Source organism: Phasianus colchicus, chromosome 3 (genome assembly GCF_987193195.1).
Source record: "Phasianus colchicus chromosome 3, bPhaCol1.hap1.1, whole genome shotgun sequence".
Classification (NCBI taxonomy): Eukaryota; Metazoa; Chordata; class Aves; order Galliformes; family Phasianidae; genus Phasianus; species Phasianus colchicus.
The window spans coordinates 79,095,284-79,112,014 of NC_143438.1; the positions used below are offsets into that span (position 1 = coordinate 79,095,284).

A 16,731-nucleotide genomic window follows, 5' to 3' on the forward strand; every position below is an offset into this window, starting at 1 on the left:
AAGGTAATCAGTTAGCTCATGGTAACATACATTCAGACAGACGTATCTTCAATAATCTCCTAAATTAATGAATTATATATTATTTTCTCATTTTATTTCTAAACATAACACAGAGGTATATAACATTCATTTATTCTTATTTTTTTATTCTTATTTTTCTTCATGAAATTGGACAAATAATTCTTTTGGTGAACATGCATATATTTTTAAATTACTCTGTATTTTATTCATTTGTTCTTACCATCACAAGTTGGGAGTGGGTGACTCCACCAGTGATTTTTTTCACATAGTAATGGCTCCTCATGACTCAGCCTATAACCTGGATCACAACTAAATGAGACAGTGGAACCTATTGAGAAGTCATGTCCATAGCGGCGTCCATGCACTGGTATGCCAGGATCCAAACAAGAGTAAGTATTAACAGTTACACCTATATTCAAAACAAAACAAAACAAAACAAAAACAAAACATCACAGTTAAACTAGTTAAACAAAATCTAGATTTTTATTTTTATTTTTATTTTTTTTAATTTAAGTAATTCTTTATACTGTAGTGGTAGGGAAGCATCAAGCATTTTCAATAATTTATCCTTGACCTTTGCTTCTTTGTGTAACTGCTATAGGCTGCTTTGGATAATGAAATGCATACTGTAGACAAAAAGAAAAAAAAAACATAAATCAGTGTAATTTTAGGTTTATTCTGTCTCACTACAATTAATGTGATTTTGTCCCTGACACTGATATTGAAAAGTTTTGATGATAACTTAAAATCCTTGTTTTCAGCCTATTTCTTTCTGATAAAACTCAGTTTCCCAACTTGTTTCTTTTTTCTTTTCTGATCATCCTCAAAATATTTACAGGAATCATATTTTTACATAAGTTATTCTCCTATCTTTTTCTCTTTGATATGTGAAAAACTGGGAAGACAATAAATAGCATAAAATGGAGAAAAGAGTAGCTGACTTGATATGGGGAGTCTTTTCATACAATAGAATTGTTTGAATTGGAAAGGACCATTAAAGTTTATCGAGTCCCTCTTCCCTGCAATGAAATGGGATACACACAGCTAGATCAGGTTGCTCAGAGACCTGTCTATCCTAACCTTGAATGTCTCCAGGAATTGGCATCCACCTCCTGTCTGGGCAACCTGTTCCAGTACTTTACTACTCTTATTTTAAAAAACATTTTCCTTATATTCAATCTACATATTCCCTCTTCTAATTTCAAAGCATTTTCCCTTTGTTTTATCACAACAGATCCTGCTAAAGAGTTAGTCTCCTTTTTTATAATTTATTTTTAAATACTGAAAGGCTGCTATTAGGTTTCCCTCGTGCCTTCTCTTGTCCAGGCTGAACAGCCCCAGCTCTCTCAGCCTGTCCTTGTAGTGGAGGTGTTCCATCTCTTGGACCATTTTTGTGGCCCTCCTCTGGATGTACTACAACAGATCTATACTTCTCTTGCACAACTGGAACGTGTTAAAAAATATTTTTACATGTGCTAAAAAAAAACTTTTTACGTTATTTCGCAGTGAGTTTATCTTTTTTGTTAAAGAATTGTGGGAAAAAATAAACAAAATTTTTTAGGAATATTACGGAGATCTGGTAAATTAAAAGAAACATTCACTGTAAGATCTTTCCCTGATGTATTTTATCCTTCTGTTCCCTAGGAAAATCTGTAAGATAGTCTTCCTTGCAAAATAAATTCAGTGTGGAAAGAAATAATTAACAAAGAAAATAAAAAAGACATCACATTACAATGGGATGACTGAAGAGAACAACATTAAATCATTAAGCATTATTATCATACAGAAAAGAAAAATCAGAATTGGACTACATTATATAATACAGCACAATATAAAATATTAGAAATAGTAAGAACTAAACAAATAAAATGTATACCAGATGTCTGCATATAATCAGAGGATGTTAAGCAGGAAAGCTATTGGAAATAGTTTATTTTGTGTAAAACTTGTAAACATACACAATTTTCATCTACTGTTTAATATAATGATGATAATATTCAGCCCTGGTGATGCTACATCTCAAGTACAGTTTTGGGCCCCTCACTACAAGAAAGACATCGAGGACTTGGCATATTTTCAGAGAAGGGAAATGAAGCTGGTGAGGGGTCTGGAACACAATTCTTATGAGGAGTGGATGAGGGATCTGTGATAATTTAGTCTGGAGAAGAGGAGGCTTGGGGTGAGGTATGACTTCCTACAATTACCTGAAAGGAGGTTGAAGAGAGATGGGGTCAGCCTCTTCTCCCATATAACTAATGATAGGACTAGGGAGAATTGCCATGAGTTGCGCCAGGGGGGATTCAGGTTGGACATTAGGAAATAATTCTTCTGCAAGAGAGTGGTTAGTCACTGGAAAGGGAGACACAGGGAGGTGGTGGAGTCACCGTCCCCAGAGGTATTCAATAAATGTTTAGATGCTGTACTGAGGGACATGGTTTAGTCAATTTTTTTTTGTAAGAATTATGTAGTAGTTGCCAGGAGAATTATTTTAATAGTCTGTGTAAGGATAGCTATTCTTTAAACTTCAAAAAGGATGAGAATTAACAAATTATTAGTTCTCTCATTGATGTAATTAATTGATATATTGTGGGGATGACTGAGATAGTAAATAATTTTAGATCTAATGATTTTCTGCACAACTTTTCAGAATTTAACATTTAGCAGAGTTCAAAGCATCTCAAAATTTATGAGACAAACTCCACATATTGTATTAAATATCCTTACCATTAATGATGAGAATAGAGAAAATAGTGAAAAAATAAGGTAAAAAAAAAAAAAAAGAACATATTAAAATTCCTTGGAGATAGTCCCTACAAGTAGGAATTCAAAACATAAATAGATAACATCATGATAACATCATGCTCATGATTATTACTAAATGTATTAGAACAACTATTTTTTCGCACAAAATCGATATGTAAAACAAATGTATTTTTAGAAGTACAAAAAAATAAATGAAATGATAATATAGCAACTTCTCTGAATTTCACAAATTCATAAAGGTATTAAATCTTACTGTTACATTCTGCAGTGTGTTTTTTACAACTGTAATAAGGAAAAAAGAATACATCTATACAAAAATCAAAATGAACAGATAACATATAGGAATTTAGTTCCCTAAATATCCATAATCACGCAGTTCAGTAGTTTTGATTTTCAGTTAATTTACATAAATTACATTTCCTTCTAGTTTCAGAGCTGGAGATGCATTAATCAGGACAGTAATTCAGGTATTTTCCTTGGATTTTCATTATCTTCTTGGTGTTATGATATTTTAAACATATGAAAATACACTATGCAAAAAGTAAGAATGACGACACAGAAGAATAACATCCTGAAGAAAGTCATTTGCTTCCCATTACCCCGATTCTTAAAGGGCAGAGCACTGCAGCAATAACATCAAACTGAAAGTGAGATTACACGTCATCATTTCAAAGTTTAACATCACTAAAACTTACTCCGTTTGAAAAGCAAGAGGCCTGACTCAGCAATTTACAGAAGACAGTACATATAAAATTTTATGACCACGATTAGCAGAGAAGATGAAATCAAATCATACATATTAGAATGACTTACTTTCATAGTGAATCTTAAATCCATTGTTAGAACGACTGTTGTCAGTTGTAAAGAGAAGATAAATGAAATTGCTACTGCTAAAGAGGAACTGTGGGACCTGAGTACCGTTGTAAGATCCCAGAAGTGGAGATAATAAACTTGGTCCATCATGAACTTCCAAAACATCGTAATTAAGTTCTGTCTGAAATCTGGAATTGAGGAAACACCCATAACACAAATATAAGCAGCAGTTAAAACAATTTCAACAAACACATGCAAAGTATGTCATATTTTTAAAACTATGGTACTTTCCTGATCCTATTATTTCAGTTATTTCTCCACATACCTACTTTACAGCAATAATTATTATGTAATACTATATCCAAATTTCAGGTTAGTGCTCTAGTAAGATCAGAAATAAGTTTAAATTCCTTGAGCAGGTTTATAGTATAGAAAACTAAGAGACATATAATTTGTTAGCAAAGATGAATATTACCCATTTGAATATTTTATATCACAGAATGATTTTCTATAATGGAAAAGTAAATAAATGAGATAGAGGCTAGGTTTATTTTCTTTATTGTATCTATTCCATTAGGCACAAATATCACTGAAATATATGATGTTAAGAATGAATAATAATCTAACAGCCTACATTTATAATTGTTTATAAGCAGGAATATAATTATTTAAGTCCTCCTTGAGACTCCTGGTGCTTAATGCTAAATGAGGCTCAGCCCAAAGAAGTAGCAGGCATTTGGCAGAAAAAAAATTTCCTGTTTTAGAAAGTACTACAAAATTAAATGTGTCTTTACAGCCCACATGTGCTGCATTTGTCAAGAAAAAACAGAGGGTGACACTGCTTCTAGATAGATATGCTACTCCTGTTTTAGATGGTATCAGCAATCCCATGTCTGATATTTTCACAGCAGTTTATCTCTTTTTTTGCTATGGTAGATATAACATTAATAATCTTGCTTTAATGGACTCACTGATGAATTACTGAAAAACCCTTCTTGCATTAGAAAGAAACAATTAACAGCAGGACTCTATCCTTCAGATACTTCTAACTCCTTCACTGATTTACTTGGATGCCTAATTCAGCTTTGTGAAATTCATACAAGAAACCGCATGATTATCAGCAATGCACTCTCTGCTTCTGTATTTATATCCCACGAGTCAGAGCTTAAAAGAAGCATGGCAAAAGATGAGAAATTAAATAAAGCCATTTTTTAATTTCAGTTCTGCTCATATGAAATTACGTAGAAAGAGATCAGAGAAAGAAAATAATAGGGACTTAAAAAAAAAAAATTAAAAAAAAAAATCATGATAAGCCTAAGAAGCCAAATAGCTGAAAGTTTAGCTGAAAGTTTAGTTGAAAGTTTTTTGTTTGTTCTTACATGATCTGAGAATTATATATTTCTAAAAGGCTAAACAATTAGGCATTTTATTATTATTATTATTATTTTCTTTTTTCCCCAATCCTCTTTTCCCATTAAACCTTACAGAACAAAATCAATCATGGAAATAGATCATTTAGTCTTGCTCTGATTTCCTAGTTATGAAGAAACTAAGCATACTTAAGATAGAAAATGGAAAAGGAATTGACATCTCCTCCCAGATGCAAAACAACTAGCAGGTTGAGGAAGGCATAATAAAACTAAGTTGAATCTCCAAAGACGTATCATGAATTCCCTGTTGTGTACATGACAACGAAAGAATGTATATAACACTGCACATAGCAGAGAAATTAGATAATTTAATTTGAATTTATAACTGTGTTACTTGTTTTGTTTTTCTTCTAAAATATTTTTTTTTTGTTTATAATCAGCCAATCTGATATATTTACATATCACCTGGTTATTAACTGCTGTGAGAAATCAGTAGGGTTTAATAGGAAATTGAATCAAAAATAATTTTAGGTTCTGTCAGACTCCTCTAGTATCCTTTTCTACATAACCAACCACTAATCTTAAAATAATCTGGATGATGGCTGATCTTAAATTAACCTGGATGACTTCACTGCTATATGAAGTACATTCTTATGGAGAACTTCAGAATATTCAGTTACAGTTCATTTCACTTCTGTCCAATTAACACAGGAGGAAACACTTTTTTAATCTTATTTGAAAAGATAAAAATGCTTTAATATTTACAACATGCATCACTGTTTCTAAGAGACAGCCTGTCAACTCAAGGTGGTGTTAGGATATGATCAGAATATCCCAACACAAAGTGATCTCATTAGTCAAATGTGACTAGTGCTCGAATCAGTAGTTTGCTGATTAACACCTCTAGCATTTAAATGCTCATAATTAGGCTTCATGATGAACACTTAATTACAGTGAAGAATGGCAGATTTCTCACTTCCATCATTTCAACTCAGCCTGCATAGCTATTGATATACAATAAATATCAAACAGATTATCGTAGCTGTGACTTTGTGAAAGGAACAAACCCTTCAGACTACTCATTCACAATCATGAAGCAAATCACAGAAAAGTCCTTTTGGACACCATGAAATCATTAAAAGGAAGTTATTCTCTGCCTATAGATCTTTTTTTCTTTCCACCTGTGTCAAGCTTCATGAAATAGGAACAGCACGGACAAGCATTACATGCAGAACGTTGAACATATGCAGTGTCTCAAGAGAGAGAAACTATAGAAAGATGAGAAATAAAAAGGGAATCTAAACTACCATGGAAGAGATAAGCTGAAATTAAAGTTAATGTGGCACTCTGCAGGAAACATGTATTAACAAGAATTCTTCCTATCATCTTTGAGAATTCAAAAAATAAAGGATATAAAGATGTTAAATATGTACTACTATGTTTACTATCACTGAAATATGAATATATTTAAAAAGAACAGAATCATAGAAATCTGGGTATTTCCATTAAAAATAAAGATAGAAATGGGATATTTCTGTCTTTTAGGACAAAGCTGGAATTTTAAAAATCTGAACAAAATATGAGTGTTGTGGGTTTTTTTTTTTTTTTTTACTGTTATTGGTTTGGTTTTTAATTAAAAAGGGAAAGTCATTTGGCTATCAGTTCAAATACTTGTATTTGTCAAAATTAACCTTCTGTCCGAGTAAATTCTGCTGCAGATTTGAAGTAGGAAGAGCATAACAAGGACAGTAAGACTATAATGAGCTTTGCAAATGAAACAAGTATATCTCTGAAAAACAATTTAAATTCTAAAATGCTAATAATGTCTAATTAAAAAAAATATATATATACACTAGTACACTATGAGCATTAATTTCATTATGAGGTTTACAAAGTAATACATTTACATCCAAATGTGTAATTATACACAGGTTGCTTCAGAAAGAATGCCTTCTATTTATTTCCATGGAAACTACAACAAAGAGTACAATAGCACTATCTCATAGAGCAAATTCTCAGCTGCAAAACACTCTTTATGAACAAACTCACCACCATTAGCTATGCATTTTCCCCAGCAACAAAGAAGAGTCTGCATGCTACAATTGTAAAAATTTGCATAAATGGATATTACTCTTTCTTGTGTTGCCACTGCTGAAATGCAACACCCACTGCCTCACTGCACTTATACCCATTGTATCATCTCCATAAACATTCACCAAGAGTCAATGAATGTCAGTAGGGGCAATTATGGAGGAATTCAGTGGCACGCCTTTATTTCATACACCATCGTATCAGATTGACCCTCTGTGGACATTAGTTATGTGGCAATAAAATTTAATGGAATATTTGTGAAAAGTTTCAATTTCTACTGCTATACCTCCAACGTCTGCCTCTGATGTCACAGGCCAATATAATAAAATAGGAGGCATTACTTTTTGGAGCAGTTCTCATATGCCTAAATGCATGGGTGCAAATGTACAATAATGCATTTTCACACATTATCCTACACATAAAAACATAAATACACACCTTCATATGTAAATAAGTCTCTCTCAATTTACCTTCCTGCATCTCAACCAATATGCATATCATCCCTATCTGAGACAAAGGACAAGACTGTTTAGAACAAGCAGCAATGGAAAAGGAGAAAGTGTAATAACATGGTTAGGTTGTAAAGAGAACAAGAGGTCCCTCTGTGATCTGAAAAGATCACATCCTTTCTTATTGCTCTCAACTGCACACCTAACAGAGGTTGTGCAATTTTATGACAAGGCTTTAATACATTATAAACCAGAAGTGTACATCTGAGATTGTCAGATTTAATACAACTCAGGTGTAAAAGGAGAATATCTAGCTGATAAGGAAATTTGAAAATAAAAAGACTGTTTTTCAATTTCAAATGACTGATCACAACAAGATTTTTATTGACAATGATATGCTGAAGTAAAAAAATTATTTCAAATGAACTGATATTTTTTCATTTCAAAAACTAGATTTCTTGAAAGTTCCATGATTTTAATTTTTAATTTTATTTACAAGGAAGAAAACTAAAATGTTCATCTCAACTCTGAACTGAAACAATTTTTGATTAATTTGTGCACAAGTTAGTCAACTGTCTTTTACATTTTAATTACCAAATTTGATAGGAGTTAATTTTAAGCTTACTAACAACTATGATCTTAGGAGATCACTTTTCATTTCATACTAAAGATGAGAAATATCTTTGAAGTATCTGTATTATATGTCCTCTAATTGTATATAATGTCATATGAGCATATTACTACAGTATAAACTGTAGTATTATAATTTTTTCAAAAAATCAACTTGTTCATATTGAGAAATTTTGCTAAGAGAAGACTGTCATTTTCTTTCTCTGCTACAAATAAATTTTTATTTCACGGAAATGAAGCAGTATCTTCTTTTTAGATCAAATGTGATTAAGGAATAGTCAAAAGATGTGGTACAAATAGCAATTTAGATATTTTTGCACATTATTTGTGTGCTATAACTTCGATCCTCAAAATCTTTTTCTTTCCTGAATCATTATATAGCCTCTTGATGTTAGCAATTAAGAAGAATCCATAACATGCTTAAAATACTTAGAATATAAACAATTTTTAAATTAAATTTCATGTCTTGCTATTTCATAATGAGCTTAAGTTTAATGCCTACAGCTTCCTGTCATGAGAATTTTAAGTCTTTTAACATATTTCATTCCTTGGAATCAGGTAGGGAAAACATAAGCAAAACATAGGAAAAGTGTGTTGCTGCAGTAATTTCAGGAAACTGGAATTCCATCCTATAAGCACACACTCAAGAAAACAAATCAGATGACTTGAGAATTAAATATTAATTAAATAATTAATATAAATTAAATATGAATTCATTCAGTTCAGTATTGACCACTGACTGAGATTTTGGAGTTGAAGATTTCACACATTTGAGGAAAAGAAAATGGGTTTATAATATAATTCATCACATTAACACAGTTAGAAGAAATTAAATGTGCTACTCTTTATAAACAGACCAAACTTTTAACTAGGGCAGACAGACTTGAATATATGCAAAAGGGTAGGAATTTCAAAAGCTTTTCAATTCATTGAAGTACATTTTACATTCAAGAAAAAATTAATGACCTGAAGGCACAAAGGTGTTTTAGAAAATCCTGCCCGATAGCACAATTGCTTGATTTAAGAATAAGTGAAAATTAAGTTTATGGTAGAGCTAACAAAGAACTGCTTCTAGGTAAAAACTGGAAAATATGAAATAAGAAAACATTAGCCAAGACCTTTCAAATGTAATTTTGATAGAGTGTCCTGGTTCAGCTTCTATCACCCACTCACAATTCAAGGAGTCTTTATAATACCCAGGCCAGCCTGGAGAGAGGATTACTCCACTGGGAGATGAAAAATGCCCACCACACGGAGCTAAAAGTGAAACAAAGACAAATGTATAATGATAAAGTCTTATGATAAATAATTCATAATTATCAATTTCAATATAGCACAACTATACTTAAATTTAAAAAATCCATCTGCAAGAAGATGAAATGAGGTGTAAAGCTGACAGATGCTGTGGGGTTTGGAATTAGATAGAAAGAACTTAAATAAAATCTAAAAAACTTAAAACCGTAAAAAGAGAAAATTAATTCTGTTCAAAAAGTGATGACATAAGCATTTATACTGTATTTTTAAAGCTACAATCCATTTTACTGTAACAAAGGACATACAGAAACACTACTTAAGAAATATGAATAGCTTTTAATTGTGAGTAGAGAGATTTCAAAAGCCTATGCAGAAGGTTCAGTTGAATATTAAGCTAGGAATTCATAAACTTTAATTTCAGCTTTGACAAGGATCTACTGTGAGAACACATACATTTTATTTGTCAGATCAGCAGTTAAAAATTCACATTCATATCTAATCTTTACAAAATTAGCTTATATTTTTGGTAAACATATTTTAAATGCTGTAAAGTATCTATAGTCTACCAGAAACATAGGAAATAATATGTACTATTTCTCTCAGTGATAGTGAGTAAATACACAATAAGAAAACTTTATTAAAACAAAACTGAAACCAAAGTAGCTTAAGTTAGTAAAAACAATAGTTTGCTTTTTTGCTATTTCTTTCTTCTACATATTAATGAGATTGGTTAGGATACTGATTAGACAGGAATTTAAATATGAAGAGAAGAATATTGTTGGTGTGCTGCTAGCACTAAAGCTCATTGCCTTAAATCCTTTCTAGAAGAGGACAAACACGTACGTTAATAAGAAAAAAAAAAAAAAGAATTGATACTTTTGTCCTTTTGAAAATTGTATTTCCACTAGTGTCAAATAAGAGCTATCTGAAAATATGAGCAGTGCAAACTATTACCATTTTAGGCCTACTAAGTTTCTTGGATAAGCTTTCATTATTATAGAGCCCATATAACAGTGTTCTCATCACTTTTTTTTTTTTTTTTCATGTTTTTCTTCTTTCCTTCTTGCAGACAGAGTTGTAATAGAGGCTTATATCTCACTAGACTTCTTTATTATGGATATGGCTCACTGTAGCTTTGTGGCAACCATTTGCAGAAGTCTGAGTATCCTTTAGTGACAACTTAAGGAATATTACTAGAAAGAAAAATACGTACCTCCACACTTAGGAATAAGTCCACTCCACATTACTTTTCCATCCACTAACATGCAAGTGATTGTTTCAGTTCCTTGTGTTTTAATAAATCCCTCCTCACAAATAACAGAAATTGAGCTCCCCAACTGAAAGTTGTCACCAAAACGCCGAGCATTGATTGGTACTCCAGGATCAGGGCATTCATTATGCCCAAATGCTATGTAAAGAAAAGAAAAAAAAAAAAGAAAAAGAAAAAAAAGAAAGAGAAAAAAGAGAAAAAGAGAAAAAAAGAAAGAAAGAAAGAAAGAAAGCAGAGAAGAAAATAAATAGCAAATAAAATAGTGTGATAAATTTTGCAATTAAGATAAAGTTTTTACAGTTGTATTCTGTCAGTAAAAAGAAACTATTAATATTAGAAACAATAAGAAATATAAGTTTCTTAGCAATATATGCAATATAAGCAAAAAAAAAAAAAAGTACAGTAGTATTAAAAAATTGTTTGAAATGTGTTAGTTTTATTAATATCAATCTCTGTTTGGACAGTCGTGCTGTCAGAAGACATCAGTGATGGTAACAGCCCAAACTGTCTAATACTACAACAGGCCAGAAGGTTCCATGAAAAGTATAGAGAAAGCATCTTTGATATAATAGCATTTTTTATATTTATTATTTTTATTTTTTAATTCACTGATAAATTTATTAGAATCATTGTGACTTGAGTGTACCTGATATTGCCATTGTATGGTTTTATTTTATTTTTCCTTCAAAGTGAAAGCATTTGAACAATAGGAGAGAATTTGGGAAAAAAAGATTTTCAAAGAAAATGTGAAATTGTAATCATATGGTTTTATCTATGCTCAAATATATTTCTAGTATGTATAAATCCTTCAAAATTTCAAATACATCTAAGAGTATATAGAAAAATAAAATTTCTTTAAATATATCTGAATGCGACAATAAAGATAGTTTATATATGTTACCATAAATATTCTGTAGAATTCACCTTATACTGGGAGAAAAGACAAGTTCATCTCCCTACCAGTGGTGAGCAAAATCATATTTATAGAAATATCATTCAAAGAAAACTTTGCATTCTTTAATTACTATATTTTCATACTTTCTTAAGAAATAAATAATGTAGACAAAATGTAGACTTTTTTAGAAGTTGTATTTTTCAGCATGAATAGATATCATATGCAAAAAATTCACCTTTCTGAACTGTGACAATTCTAAAATACCTCTTCTTAAGTCTATGTAAGAAGGAGATTATTTTCACAGTATTTTCTGCAGATTTACTTACGTGCCTGTTAGGCAAGACATATCAAAAGCATAAAATTTCCAAATGAAAACATTATTCTAAAAGATTTTTTTTTTTTTAACAAAATTGATTTTCTATTGTATTTCCAGCAGACTATTCAACTTAATTCTAACTAAAATCAGACAAATTAATCATATTAATTTGCTTTCATGTTTTAATTTCTTCATGAATAGCCTAGGCATTCTAGGAGCTTCAACAGACACTAACATAGTGGTAACACCAGTAAAATAATCTTAAAAAAGAAAAAAAAAAAAAGAAAAAGGATGAGTTTCCAAGCATGTTAATCTAAAATATAAAATGTAAATTCTTATTTTTAAAATTATTTTATATATAAACAAGTCTAATTTCTTAAGAATATTCGTTATACAATTATTCTATATTAAAGAAATATGAAAGTCACACTTCTCTGGCAAGAACAAAAATCATATGATTTTCAAATTGAAATATTTTTTAAATGAATAAATGGCCTATTATCTTCTAAGCAATTTGTATGTAAGATAACAGTTTTTACTATAAGCTGTCAAATAAGCTTGCATGCAGGAAGACCATAATTATTCTAGTTTGAAAGACAGTTTTGCATATGTTGTATTTTCAGTCGTTACACCTTTCCATTTAGAAAGTATTTTCTTAATAAAAAGATTTGGCAGATTTTGCATTGTCTGAATTTATCTGAAGAATCTGAATAATAAGAGACAACAAAATTAGTATTATGACATTTTAACTTAAGGAATGCCACATATGTTGGGAATGAAAATTGTGCTTGAGGACGTTAGAGGACGGCATTCAAAAACGATGCAATCCTACACCGTCTCCATGGAAGTTACAAAAATTCTGTCAGTACTTTAAGCACAGCCCTCAATTTTAGTGAAAAAATGATAGCCTGTTTTTCTTACTAGCTTCAGATCATACACAGAAAGATTTTTAATAGTTATTTTCACATTTAGATAAAAGTCAACTTCAGATATAGATTTGTTGTGTAGGATAGCAGTTTACTGAGGTTGTAAAGTTGGTTTTACTCCGCTATATTTTAGTTCAGGTACTGTGAGTTCTACTGCTACTGCTCCTCCTGTGGAAATCACTGCACCACATGGGACGGCTATGGGAAGCAGGAGAGTGACAGATAACCTTTCCCAACAACAACCCTAAATCTCTCAGCCAAGTCTGTCTGCATTTACTTTACTTGAAGAAAAATCAGGCTGCTTATACTTCAGAAAAGATTCATAGTGGAGCTCTAATACTGGACATATCTGAAACTGAAAAGGAGAAGCATAAAATTGCAAGTACTTAATATTTGATCCATCATCAATAAATTAAGAAGTAATATAAACGTTCCTTGTCCTCTTTAAATGTAAAGAAGATGTACAGCTTTTTTTTACTTTAACTCATCCACTATCATGTTTGAACTCATATGGTAAGTAAGATCTGGAAGAAATTCAAGCAACATAAACACAGTACAGAGTGACAGTGAAGTACTTTCAGTTCTGATACTGACTCAGAAGGATGTTAAAACTTGCATTTTGCTTCAAAAGACATGAACTGAAGAAACTGCAAAGATCTGGAGAGACAAGATGGCAGGAATTAAGATAACTAACTCATTTAGTCTGAAGTCTGCTCTGAAAGTTCTTGAAAACAGGACCAGAAAGGAATGGTCCACTGGCATAACTCATTGTCTTGGTAGATTGCCCTGTGAAGTCTTAACTGGTAAGTCTACCAGTAGGTTTGAAATAAGTGTATCTCTTTCAGAGAAAAATATCAAGGAGGAAACAAGTGAAGAGAATATAAAAGTGGTACTTCATAAAAAGTGAAAGACTTTTAAAAGTGATGCAAACAAGAAGAGTCTACACTGTACTATCACAAGTAAACACATACTTCTGTGCAGCACACAACACATTGGAACACAGAGGAATTCTATCCTGGGAAGTACTAAATGTCTAGGAGAAGGAAGTGCCAGCAAAAATGTCCAGTGATGAGTATAACCTGTCACAGTAATAAAACAGACTAAAGCATTCTTTGCATACAAAAACACTATCTGAGAACGTGAATGACGTGGCCTACTCAGCTGGAATCAGTCAAGTAATTTAGCTAATGTCAGTGGCCCACGGTCTGGCCTTTTGCATGTCAAGTGTTAGTAGTTCTTATTTGTTATTAGATAAAGCACAATTATATAGTTGCTATGAAAACAAAAAGAAACCCTCCATTACTAGCAGAAACAGCAGATCTAAACTTATACAGAAACATTTGCACAGCACTTCATACACCTTAATCAACAAACAACAGCTCAAAGCAGTCCACCAACTAATAAAAATCAAATAATCTGCAAGATGCTCTTAATGTCAGACAACTTATCCACCTCAGCCCAAAACAAGGTTGGCATGACCTGAGCTTGGGAATGCCTGCCTACGAAGGATCACCTGAGACCAGACTCTAATGGTCAGAATCTAGACACACTTCTCCCAACCACTGACAACCCATTCTTCTGCAAGTGAAATATTTTTTTTATTTGTTAGTTCTCTTTGCATCAACACATTCGGTGCAAAGGTAATAAAAATCCATGAATTCACATAGATCTAACTGTTACACAGTAATAATGTGTGCATCTTTTCTGTCCTGACCTAAACTAGAAAATTGAAACTGAAGCAAAACAACTATGCAACTATATAACTGCATTGCTTATAGCTTATGTGATTATATTTGGATACCGTGTCTAGTTCTAATCTCCATAATTCAACCAAGATGTAGATAAAGTGAAAAGAATTTATAAAAAAGTCATGAATATGACAAAAGATTCAGAGTTTTACTTTAAATGGACAAGTCCAACGCATTTAGCTTAGCAGAAGGAAGATTAAGACACACAAAATCAGAATCACAGAACTGTAGGAGTTGGAAGGAACCTCCAGAAGTCTTTGAGTCCAATCCTCCAATAAAAATTTTAAATATCTTTAAAGAGAACAGAGAAAGAGAAATGTCATTACGAACTCCTCAGTTTGGGATATAAACTGGAAGAAAGGAGCCAAGGGTAAATATGCAGTTCCATAGCAAATTCAACTAATGTAATTTCAGGCATCTATGCCATTTCCATTGATGTTATGCCAGAGACATAAGTAAGTTCGCACAAGCATCAGATATAGCTGAAAGTGACATCTTTTTGAGTTCCTAGTACTTTGGTTACTGGAACATTCTATCAACCATTTTCATGACACACATTTCCATGGGCTGGTCACCCAAATTAAAATCAATTGGAACATTTATAACAACATATCAGGCATACTGAAGTCAAACACTTGGAGTAAATCAAAGATGATACATTTAAAAAACAAATTTAATTTTTGTTTACTTCTAAGAGAAGTTGAAATTAGGCTTGATTTTACTGAAAAAAAAAAAGAATAATTATTTGAGACTACATACGCTGCTAAAATAATTACAAATAGACATCTGAAATACAAGAAAATATATTTTAAAAGTGTCTAGATAGTATCTGGTGTCAGTTTATGTCTTTCCTAGCTAGACAGCAATGTTGAAGGTAGGCATTAAGAAATCATTCTCTGAAAGACTGGCAACCAAAATCAAATCAAATTAAACAATAAATTCATTAAAAAGAAAATATGGAGAGAGGCACTACAAGAACAAATAAAGCAAAGGGATAGAGGGAGATCTAGTCCCTGCAATATTATGAAAAAATATGATATGTTTCTTGGACAAGAATATGTAGTTTGGGTCTGAATCCATTTTCATTTTTCACTTAATGAATCTTTTTTTCTTTTGTACTGAGTGGAACAGTAAAGACAAATTTATCATACAGTCAAGCATGTATCACATTCTTCTTGGAAGGGAAGATATGGATTTACATCTCTCCTTCAAATCTTATGGTTGAAGATTAATTTACATTCCAAGTAAGCCTCTGTCATGATCATATTCTTGAGTGTTAGGGAGAAAGACAGGAATGGGACTAATTACTCATGCTATCAGGCTTCTGGGAAAAACAAAATATCCACAACATCCTGCTATTTTGCCTACAGAGTACTATTCTGTTACCTGTACGTTAAGAAAAACAAAATGTACTAAAATAAATAATAAAAAAAAATCCAGGAAAACCACTAGTAGCCAATCTGTTAATATTATTATCTTCTGTAGGTGATAGCAAGAGGATATGCATCAGGATTTTCATATTGAATCTCTTTCCAACTCAAAAAAAGAGCAACTTGGCAAAACCTAATCCATCTTGCTTCGTTTCTAGGTTAGCAATATCTAGTTTTACATATGCTCATGGGAAAGCATCATTTTGGGAAGCTAATTTTTCAGTAAAACTAATTCTACAGTATTCATCATGGTCTGAGTTTACATACTGGATCATTGTGTTTGCCCTAGCTGGGAACATATCTTACTTGGACTCTGCTGTTGAATAAAAGCCAAATACTTCGACAGCAATAAAACACAGACAGTTCTTCATATGTCCTTCAGAAGATATTAAATAACACTTAACAGTGAAGAGTAAGGTAAGTGCTAATGGTATTTAGTGATACAGAAGATACCTAATTTTACCTTCAATTATTATGCTGTCTATGAATACAGTGCTAAGTAGTAAATGAGGAGATATATAGACATTTGGTTAGTTTTAACTTTTTCATCTCCCTCAGAAGAAAAACAAGTAAAATGCATATAACTTTTTTTTTTTTTTAATAGAAACTCTGTTTCTATAAAATAGATAAACAAAATATAGAAGGTGATAGGAGACAGTTTCTCTTCCAAAGGATAGAAGTAAGTAGATAGAATTCAGATCTCTGAAGAAATAAGCCCAATTACTATTTACTGCAACTGCTCTGAACGCCAGTCT

The 16,731-nt window shown here is 31.7% G+C and overlaps 1 protein-coding gene across 4 annotated transcripts in view; it reads right to left on the bottom strand.

Annotated features, from left to right (window-relative positions):
- CSMD3 (CUB and Sushi multiple domains 3) overlaps nucleotides 1-16,731 on the bottom strand; it is a 549,229-nt gene that overhangs the window by 193,535 nt on the left and 338,963 nt on the right. For all 4 annotated transcript variants that reach the window (XM_031591144.2, XM_031591143.2, XM_031591142.2 and 1 more), the window contains 4 exons: nucleotides 10,605-10,799; nucleotides 9,256-9,394; nucleotides 3,598-3,785; nucleotides 242-430 (listed from right to left, as the gene is read on the bottom strand). In XM_031591144.2, coding sequence (XP_031447004.1) covers nucleotides 242-430; nucleotides 3,598-3,785; nucleotides 9,256-9,394; nucleotides 10,605-10,799 — 711 coding nt within the window. The remainder of the gene's footprint in view (nucleotides 1-241; nucleotides 431-3,597; nucleotides 3,786-9,255; nucleotides 9,395-10,604; nucleotides 10,800-16,731) is intronic.